The 27,799-nt window shown below is 44.0% G+C and overlaps 1 protein-coding gene across 7 annotated transcripts in view; it reads left to right on the top strand.

Annotated features, from left to right (window-relative positions):
• Positions 1-4,052: 4,052 nt before the first annotated feature.
• Positions 4,053-27,799, top strand: part of NRG2 (neuregulin 2) — a 176,341-nt gene continuing 152,594 nt past the window's right edge. For 4 of the 7 annotated variants that reach the window (XM_074313629.2, XM_019740335.3, XM_074313628.2 and 1 more), the window contains exon 1: positions 4,163-5,110. In XM_074313629.2, the coding sequence (XP_074169730.1) occupies positions 4,411-5,110 (700 nt within the window). In that variant the 5' untranslated portion in view covers positions 4,163-4,410. Of the gene's footprint in view, positions 4,134-4,161; positions 5,111-27,799 lie in introns of those variants that run through there. The other 3 variants (XM_074313624.2, XM_074313626.2, XM_074313623.2) reach the window with 2 other exon arrangements.

Raw genomic sequence — 27,799 nt, 5'->3', positions numbered from 1 at the left:
ATATTATAATTTTGTCAATTATTTCTCCATAAGGCTGGAAATGTTAAAATAAATAAATAAATAAGGAAAAAACCCACAAAAGTGTGAGCTTGAGTTTGTGATAAACGTTGGCCCCAATCAGTAGTTTTGTGATCTTGGGAAAGTTATCTAAATTCTCTCAGTGTCTCAATTTTCCTCATCTTTTTGCTTATATCTCTTGCTCTCCAGTGTTATAAATTTCAAATAGTCTGACATTGGTGGAAGTAGTTTGGAGAGATTAGAGACCTCTCAGATGACAATGACAGGGAGGCTGAGAGACGCCTGTCACTCAGACAGACATGGTGGTGGTGTGCACAAAGCAAGCATTTTGGCAATGGGCAAGCCTGAATGAGAACCCAACTCTGCCTGTCATTTGGACAAGGTATTAAACCTCTATAAGTCTCTTCAATTTGTAAAATGCAAAGTTGCTGGGGCATGGAAATATATACATAAAACTCCTGACACACAATAGGTTATAAATATATGGTTGCCATTATCTTTATTATGAATTATTGAATTACCATGAGAGTTAACAGGTTCAGAATATCAAGCTTTATTTTCTAAGACTAATTCACTTTCTACTACTACTACTAATTCACTTTCATCCCCAGGAATTAGGCTATCCTAGGAAACCAAATACCCTCCTCTTCTATACTAAATGTCTGAGGCTAATTCTGGAAACTTGTCCTCAGACACATCACACCTTGAAGAAAACTAGCTAGACAAGTACCTTTCTTCCCTTTAGAAGTCTCTGCCTAAGTCCCCACCTTCTGTGGCCACAAGAATTCTAGCAGATTTGGGATCTCAAAACTTACCTTTGCATTCTAAAGAGGATAAAATTATAGTTCTGAATTATAGAAACAATTCTCAACCCTTTTAGCTTGAGAATCTCATTTTAAGCTAAGAAAATTTCAAGGAATTCTGTATAATAGTAGTTCTACTTTAGGTAGCTTTTGATTGAGAAAATACATGATAAAAATTCGGCAACACTAAAAAATTAGAGGATCACTTCTTAAAAGGTTTTTGGATAGGTAGTATATGAACTTGATACAAAGTCACAAGGCACAAAATGGAATATTATGACAAGTAGTTTTTTGCACTCCATTCCTCAGGCACCTGGTACCCTTCCCAGAGCCAACTGTTGTTTTAATTTCTGCTGTGTCTTTTCAAAGGTAACCTATGCTTTACAAATATTCATGTATTTATCCTTTAAAAAAAGACAAAATGGTAGCATATCTTGTCTCTCTTCTTCACTTTGATTCAATCTTTTTTATTCATACTAAACTATGTCTTGTTATACTGTAAAATGGATAGGTAAAAAAAGAGAGAGAGAATATGTATTTTTATTTATCACAGTGATACCTACTGTTGAAAAGGTGCATCACATTTTTTAATATGCAGAAAGTCTTAGTCTGCAATAACTACATACCACTTAGCAATTCTCAGCTCTTAGATTGGAAACCACTGGTATAAGTAAAATATCAATAATATCGAACATTAATTTTGGCCCTTACTCTGCACCAGGCATTGTTCTAAGCACTTTACACTTATCTCACATAATCGACATCCTTCAAATCCTTCTAGTCTCTGTTTAAATGTTATCTCCTCAGAGAAGCCATCCCTTATCCAAGTAGATCTACCCTGTCCCCTTTCCATTATTCCTTATCATTTCATCCTGTTTATTTCCTGCAGGACACGTATCACTCTAAGTAATTTAGTTACCTATTCATCTACCAGTTTACTGCTGTCTTCCCAATTCAAGTATGAGCTTTGAGAGCAGGGAGTGTCGGTTTGGTTCACTGCAGTCTACCCAGTGACCAGTACTGTGCCCCGGTGATTGGCACAGAGGAGCCATGCAATTGGATGTTTATTGAATATGTACATAATAAGCAAAAACCAACTTTTTGAGGTAGACCCTTCTATGACCTCCATTATATGGATGAGGAAACTGAGGCCTGGAGGGTGAAATAGATTATCCCAAAGTTAGTAAGTTACAAAATTGGTTTGCAACCCAGCTCTGCTTGACCCCGGAGCACAAGCTCTTTTCCACTGCTTTGGTCTCAGAAACAGAAGATAGAGTACAGTCTTGGCTGTGTGTGAGCTTGAGAAAAAGTCCCTTTTTCTCCTTGAGACTGTTTCTTCCACTGAAAAATGAGAGGGTGGAGTTAGCAATCTTCCTTATAGTGACAGGGGACAATGATGGGACCAAAAAGATGGCCTGTGCCTTTAAGAGAGCTGACTTTCAGTTCACTGAAGATTTGCTGATCCCTATTCTAAGCCAGGTACAGGTGTTGGACGTCCCACTGGATAGGGATCCAAAGACTAACAGGATATAATCCCCACTGTTAAGGGGCCTGGTCTGATGGGTCTAATGCAGCCCTATTAACAGCTGCTTGAAGTACAGTACAGATTAGTTCAGCAATATGTATGAGGCACACAGTAACACAGAAAAGGAAAAGATTAATTCCATCATGTCTGTGTCTGGTGGTGGGGATGGAAGGGAGGGATGCGGTATAATGCTGAGCTGGGCCTTGGGAAAGAATCACGTTCTAGGTGGACAATGTGGAGGTGAGGCTTCCTGGATATAAGAGACATTAGGTGCAGAAGCACACCAAGACACAGTGCAGTGTACTAAGCATGCTATGGTAGGTGGTTGGATCCCAGAGCACGGAGCTGGCTAGGTCCAGGGAGTCCATGAAGAGTCGTGTTGAAGAGCTTGGATTTTACTCCTGAGAGCAGTGGCATGGGCAAATCATGTTTGCAGTTTAGTTTTAGAAAGATCACTCTGGCAGTGGTAGGACTGGAGGAAGGTGATGAGGCGAGGGGTGGAGACCCCTTAGGAGGCTTTGCAGCTGTCCAGGTGAGAGATGATGAGTTCTTGGACTTAGAGTATTCATGAGAGACTTGGAGAGGAACTAGATAAATCAGAGATGTTTTTAAATGTAGAGCCAAAGGACTTGGTGATTGATTAGATGAGGGAGAAGAAGATGAAACTAAGGGATTTATTGGAATGGATTGAGTGGCCAAATATTAGGTTGGTGCAAAAGTAATTGTGGTTTAAAAGGTTAAAAATAATTGCAATAACATAATATAAAACGGTGCCATTAATAATTACAGGGAATTTGGAGTGAGGTGGGAGAAATAACGCTGCTGGCTTTGGATATGTTAAGTTTGAGGTGTCTCTTTCTTAGACAGCCAGGAGGAAAGGTCTAGCCTCCCGCTTCTTTCCAGAATTGCAGTCTTAGCCTAAGTAAGAGCCTTGGGCCGGTTTCCTGCGGGGCCCAGTCAGGGATAAAATGCTCCACATCCTTCAAGCATTTAAGGTGGGTATTGAAAACTCCCTGGACCCTTATTGGTATGAGGAGAATGGATCGTGGATTGCTTTTTAAAATCTGATCCTAGCCTCAGTGGAGCAAACTTTCCTGTCTCTTGTAAGCACCAGACTTTTAAAAAGAAACCATTTCCTGTGGAGCAAGCAGCCTCTGACCTGACAGGCTCTGGCTCTCAGGTTGGTTCCCAAGAAGCCCCCATCTCCTTAAGGAGCCGCTTTTTAAAAGATGAGCCTGGTCCAGTCTGGCGGCTGGAGAGAGCCCAGTCTTGAGGACTCCCTCTCCCAACCACCACTTCGGATTAGGTGTTCTCAATGCAGACACAAGACCCCATGTAACCCCAACTCATCCCCAAATGACGGGGTTAGGATCCTCCCCCACTCAACTCGAATCTCCAGCGCTCACCTGGCGGTGGCAGGCCCGAGCACGTGGGCTCGATTAGGGGCCAGCCTCTAGGGTCCTCCCAGAGAAGGGGATAACCCAGGAGGTGGGAGGCTGGACCCCGCCCCCACCCCTCCGGGCAGTGGCAGTCTCCCTGGGTGCTACCGGTGGCCACAGACAGGGGTACGCCCTGTGTCCCACTCCCACGTTCTTCGGACGGTGTCAGATTCCGTTATCTTTACTCCGCCCCCTTCTCACGCACTACCCCACTGTCTTGCGGATAAATCCCCAGAGCAAAGGGTAGCACGATCCTTCCCGCGCCCCTGAGGGCCCTGAAGCTGGGCACTAAAGCAGTGCAGTCCCAAGCTTCCCCTGCAGAAGCCGCGCTCCTCACTCGGTCCGGAGGTAGAGGGGGCGCGAGAGAGCAAGTGGGCGGGCGTCCCATCCTCCGCAACCTCCTCCAGGTCCTGGCGCTCAGGGTGGGAGCGCTGCGCGGCTCCGCGCTGCGCATCGCGGCCCGCTTGCCGCCTGCCCCCTGCCCTAGCTGGGCCACCTCCCCAGGCTGCCGGTGGAGGGCTACGAGGCGCTAACGTTACGCTGTTTCCGGTTTTCCAGCAGGCTCTGTTTCCCCTCCCAAGGCGGCGGCGGCGGAGCGGCGGAGCCCCCCAAATGGCCTGGCCAGATGCGGCAGGTTTGCTGCTCAGCGCTGCCGCCGCCGCCACTGAAGAAGGCTCGGTGCAGCAGCGACAGCGACAGCAGCAGCAGCAGCAGCGAGAGGAGCAGCAGCAGCAGCAGCAGCGAGAGCAGCAGCAGCAGCAGCAGGAGCAGCAGCAGCAGCCACAGCAGCATCTCCCGTCCCGCTGCGCCCCCAGAGCCGCGGCCGCCGCAACAGCCGCAGCCCCGCAGCCCCGCAGCCCGGAGAGCCGCCGCCCGCTCGCGAGCCGCAGCCGCCGGCGGCATGAGGCGCGACCCGGCCCCCGGCTTCTCCATGCTGCTCTTCGGTGTGTCGCTTGCCTGCTACTCGCCTAGCCTCAAGTCAGTGCAGGACCAGGCGTACAAGGCACCCGTGGTGGTAGAGGGCAAGGTACAGGGTCTGGCCCCGGCCGGCGGCTCCAGCTCCAACAGCACCCGCGAACCGCCCGCCTCGGGTCGGGTGGCGCTGGTGAAGGTGCTGGACAAGTGGCCGCTCCGGAGCGGGGGGCTGCAGCGCGAGCAGGTGATCAGCGTGGGTTCCTGTGCGCCGCTCGAGAGGAACCAGCGCTACATCTTTTTCCTGGAGCCCACGGAGCAGCCCTTAGTCTTTAAGACGGCCTTTGCCCCTCTCGACACTAACGGCAAAAACCTCAAGAAAGAGGTGGGCAAGATCCTGTGCACTGACTGCGGTGAGTCGCCCCCTCCGTCCGCTGGAGAAAGGGGGGAGGGGCGAGGTGGTAGAGAATGGGGGTGGGGCGGGGAGGTGCTGCAGGTGCCAGGCCTGGCGGTGCTCGGGCGCGGGGGGTGGGGCCGCCCCTGGGCAGGGCGCCTGGCAAGGGGGGGTGAGGGGGCTGAGGTTAGGGAGAAGGAGGATAAGGCTCAAAGTGTGCCAGGGGTGGGGGGCGGGGGGAGGCGCTGGCTTGTGCCAGCAGGAATCTGCGGCTGATATATGGCATGTGGGGCTGGAAAGCTGCCATCATAGCCCAGTAGCGGCAGGAAAAACGGAGAGGTCCGGGTGGTGCTGGTCCGAGGCTCAGTGAGTCAGGAGTGACCCTCGGAGGCCTTGCCCGCTCTGCTCCCACGGGCCTGCCTTGCCGAGGCTGGCAGGGTCTGCAGGAGCAGCTGGGCAGACTCCCAGGCTGTGAAGGCCTCCACTTACAAGTTCTCCTAGGGAATGATGGCCCCCGCCCCCTCTTTCCTCCCCTGGGCTCCCGGCTCTGCTCATCTACACCGCTGGCGCAGGCAGAGTTGGACTTTTTCTGCTACTGTTTTCCGTCCTCCATGTGGCTCAGGTTTTTTCTCCATCGTGATTTTCTCAGTCGTGATTGCCTGCTAAGTGGGTAGCACAGCCTTCTCTTAACCTCCAGGACTAGGGAGCAGACACTTCTTTGGGCTGTTTCTGGGAGCTCTTACTAGGGCTGTGATGGTGATGACGATGAAATAGAGTAACTTCTGCTGAATGCTGTAAGTTCAGCTCTGACATCTTACTGGCAGGATGTGTGGACTGCATCTCTCCTCTTCATGATGTTGGGTGCTGCACAGGAATGCAGGTGATGAGGAACAAAACACCGAAATCTATAGATCTGTGCAGCTGGGAAAGCAGATCTCCCAGGTCAAAAGTCAAAGAATTGTCAATTTAGGAGCTTTTTCTTCTTGTCCCTGAAGCCAGTACTCACTTCTCAGGAAGGTATTTCAAACCAAATTGTTCTCATACTGGAGTGTTAGCTTGTCTTGTGCTTATTCATATTGGGATTTCATTTTGTCCCAACTAAGGCTGAATTTGGTGCTTGTGGTGTGACTCTGACCTGTGTAATCACTGAACTGTGATAGATGTCCTAGACAGTCATAGATGTTGGTATGTTTACCCAGTTTACTGATTCTGGGTAGTGTAAGAGGCTTTGAGTAGCAAACAATGTGGAATAGCTCATAGGAAGTTTGGCTGCCTTGTCTTTAAATCAATGCCTTTGACTTTTGTAAGCTTCCTCACTCCCTCCCCCACACTACCACCACCACCACCCCTGTCCTTCAACAGACAAATTTTAGTTTAGTGGTGGGAGTATATCTAGGCATTATGTTCAACTGTGCTCACTTGACTTTAATCAGAAGAATCTGGCAGTGGCTTAGCAAGGGGGAAACATTTGGTGATAATATCAGGTTCCGTCTCTGACATTGTTCTGAGGAATATTGTTTACTGCTCTGTAATGTTGGTTTTATGCTCTGAAATGTTTTATGAAGACAAGTTGAGACCAGTTAAGAATTTCTAATTTTTTATTCTGCTAAGTATTTTATCTGAGATCCCTCGGGTAACTGGAACTGTATTATGCAGTGGGAAATAGATAGTAAAAACATTTATTGAACCTTGTCCAAGGACAGCTTCTGTTCTGGATTTCGGTGAGTTGCTCCTGAATATGCACAGAGCACACTGCCACATAATCTCTAGTCTGGTCCATTGAGATCCGATGGTCATTGTCAGATAACTCCATAGACTGACTGATTGGCTTGTCTGCTCCCAGCCCCCCCCTCCCCCTCCATCAATTATACCTTGTTTGCTTTAGTGGGCATTTAAGAGTTTAATAGTTGAATGTGAAGATCATGAAGGATTCAAGGATCAGAAATATAGTCTGCTTCTAGGTTATGGTCATCTCATATGATTAAAATAGCATGTGTAGTATAGCTCTCAAAAAGATAAATTTAGGACTGCAATCACTGCTAAAGAGAAGGCCCTCACACATCACAAATGATCAAGGCGCAGGGTTGGTGTGGAAGTAAATATTTTGGAATGCAAAAATATTTGTTTTGAATTAATAGCATATAGACATGTGTCAGTTTGGGGGGTTATATAAGGGCAGCAGAAATTAAAGGACATGTTTGTAAGTAGAAACTTGTGAAACTGGTGATAATACTCATATGACAAGAGCATAAACTGCATTTTCTTATTTTCTACTGTGTGGTTAAAGAAAACATGCACTGGTAATGGCTTATTAAATAAGGAAACAAAATCATCCTAACTAACCACAACACCTTCCTTGTGTTCAGCAGGAAATAACTAACAAATTCGTTTTCTTTTTCTATCTCTAAAGAAAGCCCTCTGGGCCACAGGGTCATTGGGAACATTTTCTCCTTGAAGCAGATTTGCCCATTGCAAAATAGGGAAACTGGCACTTGGGAACTGTCATCATGGCTGTTCTATTGAGCAACTGTGGTTGAATTGTTACTTTGTTTAGCCAGTTTCAGCTCTGAGTGTGTCTTGGGTCTGAACAGTGTTGGTTCCTAGGAGATGATCTAGAAAGTTGTGTTTGGTGGGCCAGGATTTTGGGACAATGCACCTACCATACAGAGGATATATTGTGCTTAAAAGTTGTCACATGCCTCGGTAGCAACAACACAGGGGTTATCCTAGACCCTTATAAATGGTTAATTTTACCTCCACTGTGAAATGTTGACTTAAAGCCTGTGAAGTTCTCCTGGAAAAGCACTACCTGCCAGAGGGGCATCTTTATAGATCTAATGTGTATCATTCATCCAAAGTGACTACCTCAGGTGGTCAAGGGTTGAGTAAAATCTTTGCATTTCTCTGAAAATTGCACATGGAAGGATTTTCTGTGCCTTCTGTGGAAAGGAGAGGGAAATTTGTTAGAAAGGACGTTCAGGGATTAGCAACTCTGTATAATGCTATAAAAGCACCCTGTTCTGCAAATAGTCCTGCCTTTTTAATGATGGTTGCATATATTTTGGTATAACCACATCCTATCTTGTTGCTTTCCTATATACATGGTTTTAAGCTGTTTCCTTATTGAATAGACACAGTAGATAGTATTAAAAAAAGGACAATCATTCTTCCTTCGGGACTTTCTGATTGCAAGTTTTCTTCCAAAGTAGAGTGTACTTCGTTGTTAAAGATGGAAAAGGTATGTACCTGGGGACTTTTACATTCTTTAGGATTGTTTTAAATTAATTTAGCACCTAGATTCACATATTAGAGGAAGGTGGTTCACAAAATTCAGTATAGCAAAAGCGACTGCATATTTTTAAAATGCTGTTTATTTAAAGAATCTTTTCTTCCCCAGCCAGCTGGAAACCCAGCTGTGCAGCAGCTTGAAGATGGGAAAGTGAAACTAGATTAGAAATTGACCAGTCCTAGTGGTGAGGACAAGGCTTGGTTATAGATTTAGGGGTAGAATTACCACCATAATATCATTATTTCCTTCAGTGGCTGCTTTCCTCTGCAGACTGTGATTCTTGGGGGCAGGAACCATATCTTATCTTTCAGGTCTTGTTTCTCTTCACTCTCCTGCCCCCCACAGTTTGATATCCTGCCTGGCTTATAGTGAGATTCTCATAAGTATCTTTTGAATGAATGGATGAAGTCAAGTGAAGTTTAAAAAGCAAGCCTCCAGATTAATATTAAAACAATCTTAATTCTGCATCTGTGACACCAAGTTCTATGCTCAAAAGTTGAGTTTGATGATAGCCTTTACCTGTGCTGTGGGAACCTTTCTTCCAAAGCAGTCGTTATCAACTAGAGTACTTAACCACAAAGTGCTTAATCATTGTGCTGGTTAGTGTTAATGGGATTTGAGCAGTGGAGAATAAAGGTCTTGCCACAGAAGAAAGACCCTCTTTTTTGGAAGCTAGATTACCACTCCCCCAACCCCATGTTTAAACAACAATCAGTTTGAATTAACAAATGGTTTGGAAGCTAGAGAGAGTGGGATATTAACTAACTAGGTGACTAACTTCCTCTTGGTCCCAATCCTTTTTACCGTATTTTATTATCGAGGACATTTTAAATTTATTTCCTAACAACAAATACGTCATTAGTTTTTTTCTTTATAAAATTTTACTTAAATTTTTGAATATGTAAAATTTATATGGCTCAAAATTCAGGAAGTACGTAAGACTATAAGGTGAAAAGTCTCCCTCTTACCTCTGTCCTCAGCTACCCAGCTCTAAGGCAATTGTAAAGTAACATAGTCTTGAAATGTGTATTTCTCTAAAAGCAAAATGTTTTTCAAAATAGCCTTATATATTTCTTCTTAACAGATGGAGAACATTAATTTTGCCATTAAGCTAATTTTATGGTAAATTCTTCCTAAGTAATACATATAATTTTTAACCTAACCCAAGATCTTAACCAGTACCCTACCTCACAAACATAACGCTAGGATCAGGAGTGAAAATACCAACTTACTTCTCAGAAACTTTGCCATTAGGAACTCTTCCATGACAACGAATTTTGTGAGTGAGTCTTAATTGGGATACTCAAAGGAGAGATCCAAAGGTTTGTCACTGATCTTTGGGGCTGCAGCTCGGCTCATACAGCAGTTCCTACTGTTTCACTCTATTGCTAATGTCACAATAGCATCCAAGTGGGAAATTACGTGATTCCACATATGGAAAAAGAAAAGTCCACAATGCACGATTGCATTGAGTTTCATTTAGAAGCCAAAGACCCAACTGCGGAGGAAGAGGTTGATTTTGACCATATAACTAACTCTACAACTGGTACAATTCCAGGGGGAATTAGCCACTCAAATACTAGTTTGAAGTAGTCTTTAAGGTAACTGATTTGAACATAAAATGTCAGAGGATCAGGGACCTGCCATTTGGATAAGTAGGGGGAAAACAAATATGCAAATCTAAACAGTGGGAAGTCTTAACCCTCTAAATCCTGCTGGCTCAGTGGCATGTGGCAATTTGGAACATTGATTTGGAAAACGAATGATGATGTCAGCATCCGTGATGTCTGTCTTCAACAACTTGTTCTTGGGTTTTTCTTTTCAAGGTCCGATGTGTTGTCAGTGTAACCTACACCAAACATTAAAGAAATTTCTCCCCCAATTTTGAGTTTGGTTGGATGTATGTGAAATGGGGATTTTGGACCTGTTTCTAGTGAATTAACCCTTTTCTCCCACTTTACTTATTGGAATTCGTACGTGAAATACATCCAGGTTATGAATTTCAAAAGATCACATAGGGAACTCTAGAAAACTGGGGAAAGTAGATGAATTGACTGGTAGAAGTGCTGAATTATGACAAGTATGAACAAATGACCATCTTATCTGAAATGGAAGTAGAGTCTTCTAAAAACAACAGCACACACAGATAAATCTCAGTGAGCTAGAGACCCACGGAAGGCTGTCGGAACTGAAGCAAACCAGGAGGGTGATTAAAAGGCATTAGGATGACACAAAAGAGGACAGGCTGTGCCCAGGCTTAGAACTGGGCAGCTTTTACCAATCTGGGGTCAAAAGACAGATTCACACCGACTGAGGTCATTTGCTGCTAATCAGCAGTGATATTTTTCATAATTATGAAATAAGGTTAACTTAAGGCACCTTCTTCTCTGGCTAGTTGCTGCTGGCGAGTGTGGCGTGTGAGCTCTTTCTACAGTTATGTTCTCTTCCCACTTTGTGCATGAAATGAAATCCAAATAGTCTCTCCAGGGACCTTCTCTGGGACAGAGCCTGTTAGCTCTTCTCTGTGCCTCAGCGTAGGACCTGATTGTGTGGCTTGCCTCCTGGGGTGGGGCTGGAGGTGGTTAACATTCCATTTACCCTTGCAGACGTTTCCAGAGTGGCCTGGGGAATAGGTATCCTAGAGGGTTCCTGTATTCTACCAGCAACATAGACCTCCCCAAGATGTGATGTTCAGCTTACTTTTTATTTTCTCTTCAGAAACAGAATCCTAAATGGTTCTCTTTTCCCTTCACAGATTTCCTGCCCTGTGTTGAGGACATTGGCTTCCCCCTCTTCTTTTCCTCCTTGATCTGTTTATACAGACTGAGGATCTGTCTTTGTCCTTTAGGCTGGGATGTTTTACTTGGTCTTGGTCTTGATCTTGATCCAACTAACAGAAGCCAAGCTGACCTAACATTCCTTAAAACTGAATGAGAGGAATGTTACCACACGGCTAAATACCTGGTCCAGCCCATGGGAAAGTCAGGACATCATTAATTTGATTTTGACAGTGATGCATTTTGGTATCCCAAAAGTTGTATTACTAAAGGAGCTTTCAATTCTATCTTTCAAATGTTTGCTTCAACAAATATTTGAATATGTACTCTGTGCCTTAGGAATGTTGCATCAGACATGGCCCTTGTCATCAAGGAGCTTACAATCTACAAGTTACAAAGATAGAACAGTCATTCAATCCATTATATGATGAATGTCATAAGATATACCAACATAATGCTTTTGAGAGGAGGGGAACAGTCATAAAGGGAAGATTATATCTGGTTAGAAGATTAAAGAAAGTTTCTTGGAGAATTAGTTTGAGATGGGATTCTGAAAGATATAGATGAGGTGGGGGTGGTTTAGGGATAGAGAGAGATGAAATCAATTGATTACATTAATTCCATGCAGAGAACAGTGTTTTCAGTAGCAGAGGGATGTGTTTGTAGTACACAAAATAACCAGGATGAGAGAGAGAAATGGGCAAGTATTCCTCATTTTATTCTTATTCTTGAAGTTTTAGTATTTATGACTTGTATCACTTATATGACACTTATCATTGAACGCCATGCACTATCAATTATGTTTTGATGGGTCAACATCTTATCTCCTTCAGCTTATTGTAAGATCTTTGGGGGCAGTAATTAAATATTGTCAAGAAAGTAAGGAGTGAGTGAGCCCTTTGGTTTTCTCTCCTGATCACTTATGTTCTAGACAGGTTTCAAGTTTCCTCACATGATAGCCCAGGCTAAGGGACAGACCAACCATGGAAAGCATCTTCAGACATTTTGCTTGCTAAAGGGCAAAATTTTGCTTCTCATTTATGTTTCAGTTCAGTTTTCTTTTTCTTGATAGTCCATGGTATGTTTATTTTCTTTTTTCTTTTCTTTTCTTTTTTCTGCTTCTTCCACCCCACTTCCACCCCCACCCCTACCCCCCACTCTGGTTCAAGCCATTGTTTCTCAGTCTAGTTGTGTAGGACACAGCTCCCTGGCCCATGCTGGTATTATGAGCATTGCGCTCCCCCCGGCTGAGGCAGTCAGTCACCGGTTGTTGGTCGGCCACTCACAGCAGCTCACGGCAGCTCTCGATGGCAGCACACGGCAGCCCGTGGCAGCACATGCTGTGCTTGCGCTGTGCACACACCGACCTCCGGCTGCTCACGGCAGCCCAGATCCAGGGCGGCATTAGGAGCACAGCGCTCCAACCACCTGAGCCACTGGGCCGGCCCAATATGTTCCTTTTCTTGAAAGTATGTCTCTCTTTTCAAGTTTTATCTCTAGGTGGTTTTCCTCACGCATGTCAATATTTTGGCTTATGTTCCTTTCTGTTTTTTTGTTAGTTGGCATTCTGCATAATTCTCCAATTTCACTTGCTATATGAGCTTTTTGGATATTCCACATTCTGGTCTCTCACTAGAATGTCCAATTAGACTCTGTTACTCTGGCTTGTTCATGCTTCAAGCTGAATAGCTTAGGAGGTAAGAGGTATGACCAGGTGTCTTCTGTAGTAAGCTGAGCTCACAAATTAGGAGTGGTTGTACCTTTTTGCCTAGTAGGCAGCTTGGGGACTTCTGAGGCCAGTACTGGTTCTTAGATCATTTTGTTTTTTTCTAAAAGAGTAGGGAGTGGGAACCCAATTTTTCTTCATGTCTGTCCTTTGGCATCTTCATTCTTTCAACATTTCCTTGAAATGAGGCATTTTCTGCCATGTCTGCTTAGCAGAAGTATTGGGTAGGGGTTAGAGGCTCTCCAGAGGGAGTTTCCTTCTAGCTAAGAGCTCCTAAGGATCACTAGTTGTCACCTTGCAGAAAACTATGGCATTCAGCTTCCTCAAGTCAGAGTCCCTTCCACTTGTGCCTGTGACCATAAGTATAATGTCAGTAGAGTACCCCACCAAGTTGCTCAGGCCAGCGATGAATTTCACAAGCACTGCCCAATGGATGACTCTATTCCAGAGTAACTTTGTATGGCTTAAAGGGGAGAGTTTATTTATCAGTCAGGATGGCACAAGTAGATTAGGTTAATGATCTATCTCTGAGTGAGAAAAAAACAGCAGGGCTGCAACCAGTGTAACTTTCCCAGCATTGTCATTGGTTGATTGGATTTTGGGGGTAAAAAATAATAAAAAGAATAGTTTTTTTTAAAAAAGGAAGAAAGATCATGGCATGATCCAACTGTCACACAGTAAAACCAAGGCCCGCAAATGAAGAGTTTCTTTCCAAGGACACTGGGGCTTCCAAAGGCAGCCTGTCGGACTGCTTACTCTTAGTTGGTTTCCTTTTCATAGTCTGTTCATGTGGGTTTTACTTCTGATACCCTCTCACGTGGTACTCCACCCCTCCCACTTTATCCCACCACGCTTCCCACCATCCTACTTAGGCCTGCTGTCATACTTGCTTTTGTCATCAATGTAAAAGCCATCGCTCAGCCTCCATTCCCAAGAACCAGAAAAGTTTCCAGAAATTTCTAGTACCGAGTTTCCAACCCTTCCTTGGACATCAGGTCTGAGGGACCTAGTGGGAAGGTAGGAACAAGGCCTGGGATAGGTACCCATGAGAGTGGAAGCACATCCAACAAATCTGGCTAAATTTCTCTCAGGTACGGTTCTTTTGGACAAAACGGGTTTTTTCAAGAAGGTCTCTCCCATACTTCCAGGTCTCATTTTGGAGAAAGGGAATACTTTCTCCAAAAAGGCTAGTAACATTCACTGGTCTCTTAGTGACGTGTACATTAAATTATCATGGCCAAGTACTGACAGTAAAAGTACCGTTTCAGATGGTACGTCTGGGGCTCAACCCAGGTGATTCAGGCCTATACTGAGAAGATCCTAGGATGTGTAGCCAGGTAGTGTCGTACTCTGGGCAGAGCAAGACATCACCACCTCTGAGAGAAAGTCCTTACTGCTGGGAAAGAATCTAACTTGTAAGCTGAAGGGAGGCACATGGGTGGCCCCAGATTGGGAGGGAGCTTGCTGCCTTTGTTTCTCATTATGTAAATTATCTGAGTAGGTTTCCACTGTGCGTGGTAGTCACTCAGCTAACTGAGAGGGCAAATGGGAGCTAGAGCTGAGATTGGTTCCCTTGCGAGCACTGTTTTCACCTCTTCTGGTTTTATTCAGCTGCTACCTTTGCCCACACACAAAGTGGTTTCCGTGCTTCTCCTGGGTGGTATCACAGCCTCAGGACTTGTGATGAATGGTCTGCCGTAGGGCCAGAGCTTGTTGTACAGAGTAAGAGTTAAAGGCATTGGTTCTATTAGGTTAGTGCAAAAGTAATTGCGGTTTAAAAGGTTAAAAATAAGTGCAAAAACTGCAAGTACTTTTGCACCAACCTAATAGATTAGTTCTGTGAGGGGTCACTTGAAACTTTAATGCAAGGAGCTATGTCTAAAAGAAAACGTCAAGTTGATAAAGAGTTCTAGTGGGTTTGATGGTTTTCATTGGGCCAAGGTCATGAACCATTTCTTTCTAAAGTAAATACAAGAGTTTACTTTTCTCATCTCTGAAGTTAAATATGAGTCTAATCATTCCAGGGTAGAGATGAGTCTTGTCATTGTAAGAGGCAGAATAAAAAAGGGCAGCAGTGCTGCTCTGTCCACATGACTCAGGGGGGAATCCAGAGGACATTACTCTCCATTCTATGGTTCAAAGATTACTTTCCTCATAAGAGTTTGTTACTGAAACCGTGGGTCTCATGGCTGGTTTGCAGTTGCCCTGGTTACCCTTCAAGATTGAAGCTAGTTTGTGGATCCTGCCATGGGTTCCTCCAGTAATGCTATAGATGTAGTGTTTGGTTCTTTCCCCTCCCCCTTCCTTCACAGATTACTCCATCACTGGCTCTTCTTCTTTTTGCCTACCTTGTAAAGGGTACAGTCCCTAAGGGGCTGTCCTTGGTTCTCTTCTCAATTTATGTAATCTGTTTTGAAGTTTCAACTATACATAACAGAGTGCTTAAGGCTGCATGCTCTGGAGCCAACTTTGAAGGATGAATCTTGGCTCTTTGGCTTACTAGCTCTATAACCTTGCACAAATTAAATCACCTCTTTGTGCCCCAGCTATAAAATGGGGCTATTAATAATACCTACCTCATAGCACTGTGATAAGGATTCAGTGAGTCATTCCATGTAAAGTGCTTAGAACAGTGCCTGCTTGCAGAAAACATTCAATGCAGACGAGCTGCAGTTACTATTGTCATGTCTATTGTTGGTGGAAAGAGAATGGCTTTGGATTCTCTTATTAAAATCCTGACTCTGTTCCTGACTAGCTGTGGGAATTTGGGGAAATTCCCTTAATCTTTCCGTGTCCCAGAGCCCAACTACCTATGGCAGACCGTTTCAGTTATCTATGGCTGCATAACAAAGCACCCCCAAATATAGTGGCTTCAAAAGCAACAATTATTAGTTATTATCTCTCACAATTCCAGGGATTGACTGGGCTCAGCTAGGAGGTTTAGTATCTTTCATGTATAGTTTTAGTCAGGTGACAGATGAGCAGTCAGACTGGGTCATTTTAAATTTTCTTCTCTGATAGCAGTTGATGCTGACTGGTTCTCCTCTGAGACCTTGCCTGGTTTTCGTCACAGCATGGTGGCATCGTCCATCCCAGGAGAGGGCCAAGTCAAAGCTGTTTTGTCTTTGTGTTCTAACCTCACAAGTCACTAGCATCACTTCCACCATGTTCTGTTTGTTAGAAGAGAGTTACCGAGGCCTAACCAGGCTCAAGGGGAGCAGAATTAGACTTCACCTCTTGGTAGAAAGATGGTCAAAGAACATGTTTTGAAACCATTGCAGTCTGCCCTCTGGTCTCAAATTATTTATAGTCCTCACACATGAAAGATACACTCATCCTCACCCAAGATCCCCCTTCCTCAAAAAAGTCTCATCTGTTAGGGCTGGTTCAGATGCAGGAGCCAGGGTCTCCTCATCTAAATTAGGTGCAGGTACACATGAGGCCCTGAATAGAACAACTCAAGTGCAGTTCCTCTTGACCTGAAGAAGTGAACAAAAGAAACAAGTTATCTGCCCCCACTTAATGCGGGAATAGACATAACATAACTGCTATAGATGCCCCTTTTTAAAAAAATTGGTAATACTTAAATATTTAAAAATGATTTTATTTTCTTTGCTTTAAATTTTGAAATAATTTCAGACTTATAAGACAGTTGCAAAAATAGTACAAAGAATCCCCTTCTCCCAGGTTCCCCAAATTATACAGCCATGTAAAATGATGCAAATCAGGAAGTCAATAGTATTGATGCAACATTACTAAATTAATCTATAGACCTTATTTAAATTTTGCCGATTGTCATACTAATGGTCTTTTGTTAGTCCAGGATCCAATCTAGAATCTCATATCGTATTTAGTTGTCATGTCTCCTTAGTCTTCTATCTGGGGTAGATGTGCCCATTTAGAAAGAGGGGAGTGAACGGTCACTAGTCCATAGCAGTTCTGAAAACCAGCCTGGCACGTGAACAGGCTCAGTCCTATTGCCTAGGATTCTCCACTGTTCTTGGTTCTACCATATGGGCTCCTGCTTTTGCCTTCTGAATTATCCTTCCTTTTCCATAAAATGTAGCCTGTGTTTGCAGCTAAGTAGTTTTCTCAGTGTTCTGTGTTCTTTCAAGTGATGGTTAGTCAGGTGTGGCCACACGAGGAGATACAGGAGAGGAACAAAAAAGCCAAGTTTACTATACTCATGGGTCCTACAGAGGGGTTCACTGTATGCCACATGGGGTCACAGGAGAAGTGCCAGGTTGTGGTCAGGTGGCAGAAGATGTAAAAGAGGGGAAAACATTAGGTCAGAATTTTTATTGGGGTTTCCTTGTGGCAGATAAGGCAGGGCAGGGTAACAAATGAGGATTGGCTAATTTGAATAATTTTAGTGGGCTCTAAACTATAGAGGTAGTCTCTAGTGTTCGAATACCTGGTCCTGGGATGATTAAGGGGCAGAGTAGAGGGGGGAAGGCTCTAGATTGGTTAGTTTGCTTATCAAAGGCACGCTTCTGGCTGAGTCCTTTGCTATTTCTAAGAATTGGCTAGCCCAAGCGGCAGTCTCTCCCCAGCCAGAAAGGGTTTTTTAAGGTATCAAAACATCATAACACACAGAAAATAAAAACTACATACATTACACTCAGCCTGTTTTCTACTTGCAGAGGTTTGGGGGTCCAAAGACATCTTTTCATTTTGTACCGCTGGTCCCTGTGTTCCTGCTAGTATACTTCTTTTCAAACATGTGTGGTTTGCCTATGAATCTTATCGGGGTTTACTACCTTAGACAAAAGCCACACCCTCAAATCTTATGAAAATAAGCTCTTCTCTACCCTGAGCTCCCTGTGAGGCTGCTGTGGGACATCCTTCAGCTTAGAGGAGTCCCTAGTACTTACTGGGAAGGACGTGGGAGGCACCTCCTGAGGATCCTTAGAGGGCCTTTTGTGGGTCTCAAAGATTCTTTGAGGCATTGCTTTTGATCTTTCTGAGGTTTTAACACAGGATATAATCCAAAGTGTCTCAAACTGAGCTCATTATCTTCCCCTTATCGTATTCTATTCTGTCTAGGATGTCCATCTTAGATAACATTCATCTCATCTTCCTAGCCATTAGAAACCTCAAAATCATCTTTGGTACCTTCCTTGCCTTCATCCACTGTATATAGTAAATTGTCAGGTCATGACAGTTTTTGCTACAGCAAAATCTCTTCAATCCAATTCTTTTCATTCATGATGCTCTTATGAATGAGATTTAAGTTGGGTATTTAAATCTCACCTAGACTGTTGAATGGAATTCCCTCTTTTTCAGAGTCTCTCCTCTCTTCCATCTATATAGTCTTGTGCTGGAATTAGCTTTCTAGAACAAAGTAATTATCTCTCCCCAATCCAGAAATCTTCAACAGCTTATTATCTATAGAATAGAGTGAAAACTCCTTCACATGGCATGCAAGACCTTCCACAATCTGACCCCTATCTGCCTTGAAGCCCTTAGCCCACCACTCTTCCACACTTTTTGCTATAGCCAAAACGTACTATTTTGAAAAACTGAAACACATTTTACATTTTTCTTCCATAGTGCTTCTGTGCATTCTGTTTCCTTGGCTTGGTATGTTTTCCTTTTCTTCTCAGTCACTAGCCGCCTCACCCTTCAAGGCTCAGCTCAGATCCCACTTCTCCTAAAAGCTTTTTCCAATCCTTTCAGTCCTAATGAATCATGGCATTCCCTATGTTTCTGTAGCAGTTCACAGCTCGTCCGTAATCATAATGGTCTATTCTATTATTTAGCATAATCAGAGGGAGAAGGAGGGTATGTGAGTATGGTCCTCCGGACTGAGCTTCTTGAATGAAAGACGGAACTCTGGAGCAAAGGATGTTTTTTATTTTATTATTTTGTGTTATTTTATTTTATTTGTGCCTTACATAACTTAGATGGCTAACAACTGCTTGGTGACTTGAAAAGAGAATGAATTTTACTTTGGAATAAAACTGGCAATTGGGAATAAGCACCTGGTTCATGGGAGGAGATTGATATGGGAGGTATGTAATATGTTGGTAGAGATATCAAAGTGGTAAATTGAGGCAGCCACATTAGATGAAAATGGGGGATTGGTTTTCACTGAGCTGCACTGTACTCTTTACTATCATCGTTGCTGGTCTATAATAATCAAAAGCAAATCTCTGATGTGTGGAATGGAGTGTGTGTTTTATTAGCCTCTATGGGAAGCACCTTGAAAAGATTATTCGGGCACAAGAGAATTTGGCTGTTTTGTATATCACTGTATCCCTATCACCTTCGTGGTACTTGGAATGTAATAGGAGCTCAACAAATCTTAGTTGAGGAAAAAAGGAGTGAAGAAGTGATTTCTTCTCCAGTGTGACTCTAAGGTACGTATATGTGCTGTACCCAAGGAGCATAGCCACGAGAGCTCATTCAAAATAGTCTAAGTGAAGAGAAGCCCTATTTGTCACAAGTGATTTATCCAGGGTCCTCTTGATACTCAGAGCTTTCTGCTTAACCACAGAGAAATGGGAGATATTAGGGCCTTAGGATGTATCCTGGGTGATGGATGGCAAGTGAACGGCAGAATTACAATCTGAATCAGGCAGGTAGAAATGACAGGAGCTTCTTTTAGGTGGCCAGGAGGAGAGTCTGGCTGTGTCCTTAGCTAAGGACGAGGAGACTGTTCAAGCTTGTTAGGTTTTATTGTTGTTGTTTTTAAATGATGAGAATCCTTCCTGGAAATCAACCTCCCTGGGTCCAGTCTCTACCCACTGCTTTCTGTATGATCTTATTCAGGCTGTACTTACATCCTGGATTTTGTTTCTAACTGAAAAATGGTAGTTTCTTCCTCAGCTGTGAGAACTGGGGTGGAGAGAGTGTTTCAGCCAATTAGGTAAGTGGCATGGCATCAGAATAGAGCCTGCATGGGTTTGTAGCTTTTCTGTGAAATTTTTAGCAAAACCCTGGGCTGAGGGACAATCTGGATGTCTGGAATGCTGAATTGTTTTCATGCGGCTGGACTTCCTCTGTAGTCCATGCTGAGTATCAAACCCGAGCAGATTCCTTGAGTCTATGATTGTGATAATTGGATGGGAGGGTTTGGGGCAATTTAGGAAGATGATGGAAGCCTGACCTCTTCCTGCCTTTGAAATCCATAAGGAGGGAGAATAGGGAAGATGATGAATAGTTGATCAAAAAACGGGGAGTATCCCTCCTAAATTAGGAAGTGACAAAATTGTTTTACTCTGTTAATGGCCCTCAGGACCAGATGCTATGCAAACAGAAATTAAACTATGCCTTTGGGCAGCCCTGTCCAGACAGTGAGCGCAGTGTAACCTCTCTCTGCCCTTGTCCAGCTGTGGATTCCTCTAGGGAAGTCTCAAGAGTCTTGAGAGAAGGGGATTGTTGGGCCCATGTCACTAGATTCAGTTGAGAGGAGCCTCAGGAGACGTAGGTTTTGTATCTGCTTGACCTTTGGCTTGTCCTTGAAGACTCTGTGCCTTGCTGTTTTCGGTAGGGCTAGCTCAAGGTGACCTCCCTCCATTCCATAGATTGGAGAGTTGGCCTGCTTGGTCTCTCCATATCCCTGAGAAACTGATTTTGCTACAGGGCTGGGTGAACCATATGGCAGCCTAGATTACAGTGATTGTTGGCGTTTGTCAACAGAGAGAGCAGGCTTTTTGGCTATAGCTAATCCCCCAGGTAGGGTTGCCACACCATCTGTGAACACAGCATATAGGATCAGCTAGATGGGTGTGCAGTCCCATTTTCATCCACTCCCTGCCTCCCAAAGAAAGGGAGAGGCAAGTTCATCATCGAATATTGGCTAATAAATACGTTTATTTTAGCTCTCTTATTGTTCTTCTCTTTGAAGGGCACAAGGAGTTCTAGGAGTCATATATCTTGCTCTTGAGAGGTTTACAGTCTAGTTGGGATATCAGATTAATGTGAATCAGTAGCAAGCACCATAAAGCAAAGGGCATATAATAATTGCAAAAAGGGAAAATAGACTATAGAATTCAGAGCTAGAGAAGATCAATTAGGGCTGAAATTTTCCAGGACAGAGTTAGGACTGGAGGTAAATCTTAAGGGATGAATAGGTTTGGGGGATTTAGGAGGATAAGGGACAGTCTCTTAGGCCAAAAGAACAATATGAGCAGAGTAGAGACGAGCAGGATGTCTTTACAGGACCATGAGGAGATTAGGATGGTTGGGGTAGAGATATAAGGGAGATCAGATTAGGAACGTAGGGCAGGACCAGATTAAAAAGGGTCTCCAGATAGAGGCAAAGGAGTTTGGACTGGGTTCTGGGGGTGATACGGCACCATGGTACTTGTGCAAGGATATGATATAAAGAGAAGAATGTTTGCAAATACTTTCTGCACACAATTCAGAGTGGACTGGAGTTGGGGGGAGATACAGGTTCGAGAGATCAAGGAGGGAGTCATAAAGTCCTTGAAGCCATGGAAACTAGGGAAAGAGTCAGGTAAACTACATGGTTTCTTTCTAAAATCTGTGGAACTTGGTGATGAGCTGGGCCACAGGCATGATGAGAGAAAGGAGTCAAGATTTGATCTTGGAAAGCTGGGAAAAATAATAGTGCCATTTAGCAAAACTGGAAAAGTTGTGAGGAAAAGTAATTTTAAGGGAGAAAATGATGAGTTTGGCAATGATTTTCTTTACTTAATAAATACTTTTGTGACACTTATAATGTACTTGGCACTGTACTAATCACTTTATGAATGTTAACTCGCTTAGTTCTTATAATAACCATATGAAATAAATACCATTATCCTCTTTGTTACAACAGGGAAAACACAAGCATGGAGAAGTTAAATAATTTGCCCACGGTCATGAAGCTATAACTAAATGGCAGAGCCAGGATTCTGAACCCAGGCAGTTTATACAAGTCTCCCTCCTGTTGCTGAGAGTAGAAAATACAGTAGACAGTAGGAGATCAAACATTTGTTGGGTGCTCCCTTTGTGCAGAATTCTTTGTAGGAAATGTGAAAATGAATACGACGTGGATATACCACCAAAGCGTTTGTAAAGTTCTAGTGAGGGAATGGCAGATGGTCAAATAGTGGCTAAGGGTACTAAGCTTTATGCTGTAAAAGAGGATAGCACATAAAGAAGGAAAGGGGAGGACAAGTACATACCTAGTTAGAGATATTAAAAAAGACTCCAAGGAGAAGGAAATAGAATTACAGATAGACCTTGAAAGATGGGTTGAGTTGGACTTTGGTAGTTGGTAGGAGGGGCAGGGTCATTCCTGGTAGAGATAAAAGCTTGAATAAAATCATGGAAGAAAGAAAGTTCAAAACATATTTTGGGACCAGCACACTACACAGCACCTAGCAAAATTTTGACCTGAACTAGGTTGGGAGGTGGTTAGGCTGCCACATAAAGCATGAGTTGGCGAAGCAGTGAGATAAAAGGCTGGGGCTCCCTGAGTAGAGGGCTGGGGCCTAAGGAGAGGAGCAGACTGGAGATATAGAATTGCAAGTCCATGGCCTAATGAGGAGGGGGTAGCTGGTGCTGGGAGAGCAGAGGACTCTTGGAAGCAAGACTATAGGAAGAGAAGAGCCGAGGCCCATTTGTTTTCATGCATGTGGGTATGTAGGAGGCTATTCTTACTTTGAGAGGAGCCCAAAATGTTTCCTAAAAGAAGGTCTGTGTGCTTGTGGGATGTAGTTGTTCCTCTCCTAGACTGGGAGACCATTTCTGACTCTCTACCTTTGCTCTTTAGGGGACTCCCACCTGAGATAAAGGAAGTTCTCATTGTCCTTTTTCCTTAAGTAGATGCTGACAGGAATCCTCAGGACCCTCCTGTCTGGACTCAAGAAGGAATTAGCAAATTATGAGGTCATGCTTACTTTATGGGTACAGAGGTGACATTTCAGGTGATATTTCATACCATGTGGTATGAAACGTAAGTGGTTGAGATTACTCCCTTGGAGGTCATAGGCAGTGACTTCCAGAGGACAACAAAAGCGTGGTCCATTCTAGTATTCCATACCTCCTTAGGCCTTTAAGGATCATTCTTAGGAAAACAGTGTTGAGTAAAGACGGAACTTAAAAAAACAGAGGTCAGGCATTACTCATGGGCTTCTTCAGTGGACATGCTGGAATGGTCCTGCCCTCAGACTCCGTCTCATAAAACAGAGCACAGTCCTAGGAGAGAGAGATGTCGGTTTAAGCTCCAATTTGCCACTTACTAGCTCTGTGACCTTGGGACAACTGACCTTTGCGAGTCTGTTTCCTTAACCGAATAACAGGGCTAGTGATATTTGTTTTTCTTGCCAACAGGGATACTGTGAGGCTTAGAGGAAATAGTGTCTATGAAAGTGCTTAGAGAGATTGCACAGTGCTGTATCAGAGTGTGCTGTTATTATTACAACTACTAACCAGTTTGCTCACTCTTAAAGATTAATGCCCTGAGAGTGCCTTTTGCATAACGTCTTCACAGTCCCTCTGCCAAAGACTCAAAGGGCAAGGCGACAGAGTGGGAATTCGAGACACAGATAGAAGTCCTATGTCACTGGTTCTGTGATGCACTTCCCCCAACGCTGTACATTAACATCTCTGAAATTTGGCTGTGCCTTACAATTGATGGCAGGAGAGGTGTAATGGAATCAGCTAACTCTTTTCCTGGAGCCAGGTGGGCCACAGACACAAACTTTCTTTTTCTACACGAATTGCTAAAATGCCATGGGGGCATTTTGCTGCCTCAGTAATTGTAGAATTCAGTCTGTCTTTGAGCATCTTGCCATGTGTCATGGTCATTCTTTCTCATTGCACAGATCTCTGGAAGCGCAAGTTTGGCTTGAACATGTGTGTCCTGATCTTGATACCCTGCCTGTTAATTAAAACACACACACACACACACACACACACACACACACACACACACACACACACACAAAACAAAAAACAAAAACTCAAATGACAATTTTGTTACTTCCTGAGTAATTTGGGTGCATGGATAGTTTATATTACCCTGGGTTTGACTGTCTTGGGTCGTGGGGTTTTAGGAGGTGAGGAGCTGAGGAGCTGGGTCTCCCATTCCTGTCCTGTGAGCTCCTAACATAAATGCCTCCAAGTGACAGGCCAACCAGTACATTCTCCATGAAGTTCCTCTTTAGGATGCAGAGGTGCAGAGGAGGGAATGCTCTTGTTTTCTTTTACCTTTGAAAGCTCTTCAGATTCAATTGCAAATTCTTAATACCAATTCTTGTTGTTTCATCTCCTAGGGATGATGTGGGTATGGACTTTCTACCTTTTGAGTTGAACGGTGAGGAGACTTCTGAGCCACTCCCCTCTTGTTCTCTGCTGCTAGTACGGGGCATGTAGACCAAGAACTTGTAGCTGTGAGTGTAAACCCTCAGATAGAGCAGGGTAAGAAAGAGGCACTAACATTTATTGAGCATGTACTTTTACAGATATTACTTCCTTTGATTCTCATAACAACCCAGAAGGTGGGCCTTCCCTTCCCAGTGTTACATCTAAGAACCTGAGCCTCAGAACAATTAGGTGACTTCTAAGCTGGCCACCCTAGTTGTCAGTGATGGAGTTCTTTTGAACCCATGTTTTCCAGGCAGAGCCAGTCTAAAAACAAAGAGAAGTGATAAGGGGATTACTTCCTCTTACTGATTACACACGCATCCCCTCCTGGCTAATGTGGAGACTCAAGCAATTCAAAGAGCCCCTGGATGGGGCTCTTTGAACAATTCTGTGGTTTTTGTCCCTGCCTAACTCTGCGACTAGGCCAGTGATCAAGGTCCCTGGCTGGAGCTGGGCTGTGTTTCGTAGCCTCTAATTGGCCCTCTGGCCCCTGCTTCTAGAGCCTCCTGATTCAGGTCAGATGCTGCTTGGTGCCCTAGAAATAACCGGGTTTCTAGCCCAGCGTGACTCCCTGGAGCCCCTGGGCCTGCCAGGGCAGTGCTTGCCGCACCTCTCCTCAAAGCTGTGTTTATTTCTATTATGTCATTTGCTTATTATATAGAGGCAGCCTGCTAAGTGTCAGTTATCACCTCCCCGTGGTTCCCTGCCTTTTGTTCTCTTTCTGTCTTCCCCAAAGCTTTGGGGACTTTGGGCTACAGAGACCTAGGAGGCAGCATTCTAAATAGGCTCCTCCTGCGGTTCTTCATTTGGAATTAAGCTTTTCTGCTGATTTCCCCCCGGGAGTGAGCTTTTGTTAGAAGAACTGGCACTGTAAATGAGTGTCTTCTCTGTAGTCCATGGGAGGAGTGCCTCAAAGGGTTGGAAAGAGAGCAAATTGGGGGAGCAGGACCTGGATGGGGGGGAGGTGTTGTTTTGGATGTGCAGGGGTTAAGTGCTGACCTGGGATTTGTGTTTTGGCCCCTGTGTTTTGGTCTTCCGTTTTCTGTGACCTTGCCAAGTACTTGTCCTCATAAATCTTTGTGTCTTAGTGCTGTTTCTGCACATTAGCCTAGGAGATGCTGATTGAATTCTGGTCCTAAAGTCACAGTCATGGCTATGAGACAGTGAACTGGAGAAACTGCCCCAGATTCCAGCCTTAGGGGAGCTATAGGTCAGGTGCCTGGGCAGTGACCTGGGAGGCACCACCTCACTGTGGACTATCGTATGTAAAATAAGAGCTTAGTCTGTTGACAGCTAGGCAGCCTCTGCTCTCTTCCAAAATTACTGCGAGAAGGAGTCGGCCTTTTTCCCTCCTAACACACCCATCTGATCTATCATCTGCAGGCTGGCACTTTGTGACTTCTCTTCTACTCTATTGCTGCTTTCAGGCATTTCCCCAGATTTGACCTGGTTACACCTGGGCCATCTCCCAGAGATCCTGTCGCATCACCTGTGGACAACTGGGCTTGAAGCAGCTCCCATTTGGCCTTGTCCTGACTCAGGAGTGGTGCAGAGGAGGGAATGTCATTTGTATAAAGTGTCAAGATGGGGCTCACAGAGGTTGTTTGCTTCCTTGGATCTGCTTTGCTTACCAAGAACACACAGGCCTGTAGATTTTGAGGTTTTCTCTGGAAAACATTCGCAGAGCTGACCTTATGACTTTGTGTGTTTGGAGGGACAAGTATAAACTGACCTTCCTACGCCCTCATTCTCTCCTCTTCCCTTCTGATGACAGAGAGCCTGTCCCTAATTGCCTCAGGCCAATCCTCCAGCTCTGCCCTGTACTCACTCCATCCCTTCCCACCTTCTCAGGAGTCTTTTTCACTCAACTGTCCCTTCTCTGTCTTCATCTCTGCTGAATCCTTTCTATCCATTTTATAACATACTCAAGTCTCTCCCGCCTTAAATGACTACTAGTCTTTCTCTATATTCACAGCCAAACTTGAAAGAACAGTCTAAGCACCTTGTCTCTATTTCACGACCTCTCCCTTCACACTCGTTTCTCACTCCATCAAAACTGCTCTAACTGAACTCCACGTTCCTAAACCTAACGGATATGTTCCATTTCCCATCGTATTTTATCTCTCAGCATTGTGATACTATGAGCTAAACCTAACTTGAAATGTGTTGTTCCCTTGGCGGCCATTATGTCACTCCCTTAGTTTTCCTCCCACCTCTCTAGTCAGTCCTTCACGTTTGCTGTTTTTTCAGCTCTTTCCTCTCTACTCAATTTTTAAACATGGATTTTCTTCACGTCTCCCTCCTAAGTTCTCTTGTTTTTCCTGCATTCTCTCTGTATGCACTGTTCATGGCTTCAGTTACTGGGTCTATGAATACTCTCAAATTCATGTCTTCGGTTCTCTAGTTGGAGAACTTTGAGCTCCAGATTTTTATACTTACCTTCTTATTCATCTTCTCTACTTGATATCTCACAACTATCTCCAACTCAACATGTCCCAAACTGAACTCGTAATATCACCCCTTTTCCAAACTTGGTCCTCGAACAGTCTTCCCTGATTTAACCACTTAGTTTGTACTTTGGTACTTTCTTCTTCCTTACCTGCCCGCCGCCACCCCCCCCTCAACACACAAACAGCTTCTGTTTACCTCCTAACTCTTTCTTGAATTTATCTTTTTACCACTGACATCACCTGTGTCAAAGACTGATCATCTTTCACCTACTTTGCTATAATAGTTCATTACTGGCCTTTTCATGTCGACTGTGACCCTTCGAGTTTATTCTTCTCATAGTGAGCTTTTAAAAACACACATCCGATCACGTTTCACTCTGCCACCCCTCCTCTGCTCCCATCCCTTCATCAACTTTAACATATATTAAGACCATATCCCTCTCGTGGCCTATAAGGCCCTCTGTCATCTCCTTCACCAATGGCATCTCCTCCCCTCTTCTCCTCACTCTGTGCTAGGGCCACACTGGCCTTGGCAAATCTGACTCACACTCAGGGCATTTGTATGTGTTCTTTCTTGTCTCTGAAATGCCCTTCCTTCTTACCTAGTTCATTCTTATCTGTCCTGAGCTTAGCTCAGATGTTACTTCTTTCAGGAAACTCTGGACTAGGCCATAGGTATGCTACAACTGCAACATAGTGCCGCTGTGACTTCCGTGTCTCTGGAGCACTTATTCATGTAGTGCAAAATTGTGTGATGTTGGATATCAAATGTCCATAGCTCTGCTAGACCATAGCTCTTGGGGGCAGAGACCGTGTCTGTCATATTCACCTCTATACACCCCATTCTAGCACAATGCCTGGCACATAGTTCGTACCAGGATTGTTTATTTTTATGAATGAATGACAGCTGAGCTGGGGAGAAAGGGGTTAAGGTGAGTTTGTGAGGAGGAGTATGCAGACAATGCTATCTTCCCAAACTGTCAAGTTAGAGAAATCAATAATAGTTCAATTTTATGAGCACCACATAGATTATCTGGTTCAAATTTTCATTTTTATTTTTGTAAGAGTTTATTTGAACCAAACTGATAACATATGCTGGGGAGCAAGATCTCAAATGCTCCCTGAAATTTTAGTTTTAAACATG

The sequence above is a fragment of the Rhinolophus sinicus genome, chromosome 5 (genome assembly GCF_057876585.1).
Source record: "Rhinolophus sinicus isolate RSI-liver-muscle chromosome 5, RSI-T2T, whole genome shotgun sequence".
Lineage (NCBI taxonomy): Eukaryota > Metazoa > Chordata > Mammalia > Chiroptera > Rhinolophidae > Rhinolophus > Rhinolophus sinicus.
This window is presented reverse-complemented; position numbering and strand designations above follow the sequence as displayed.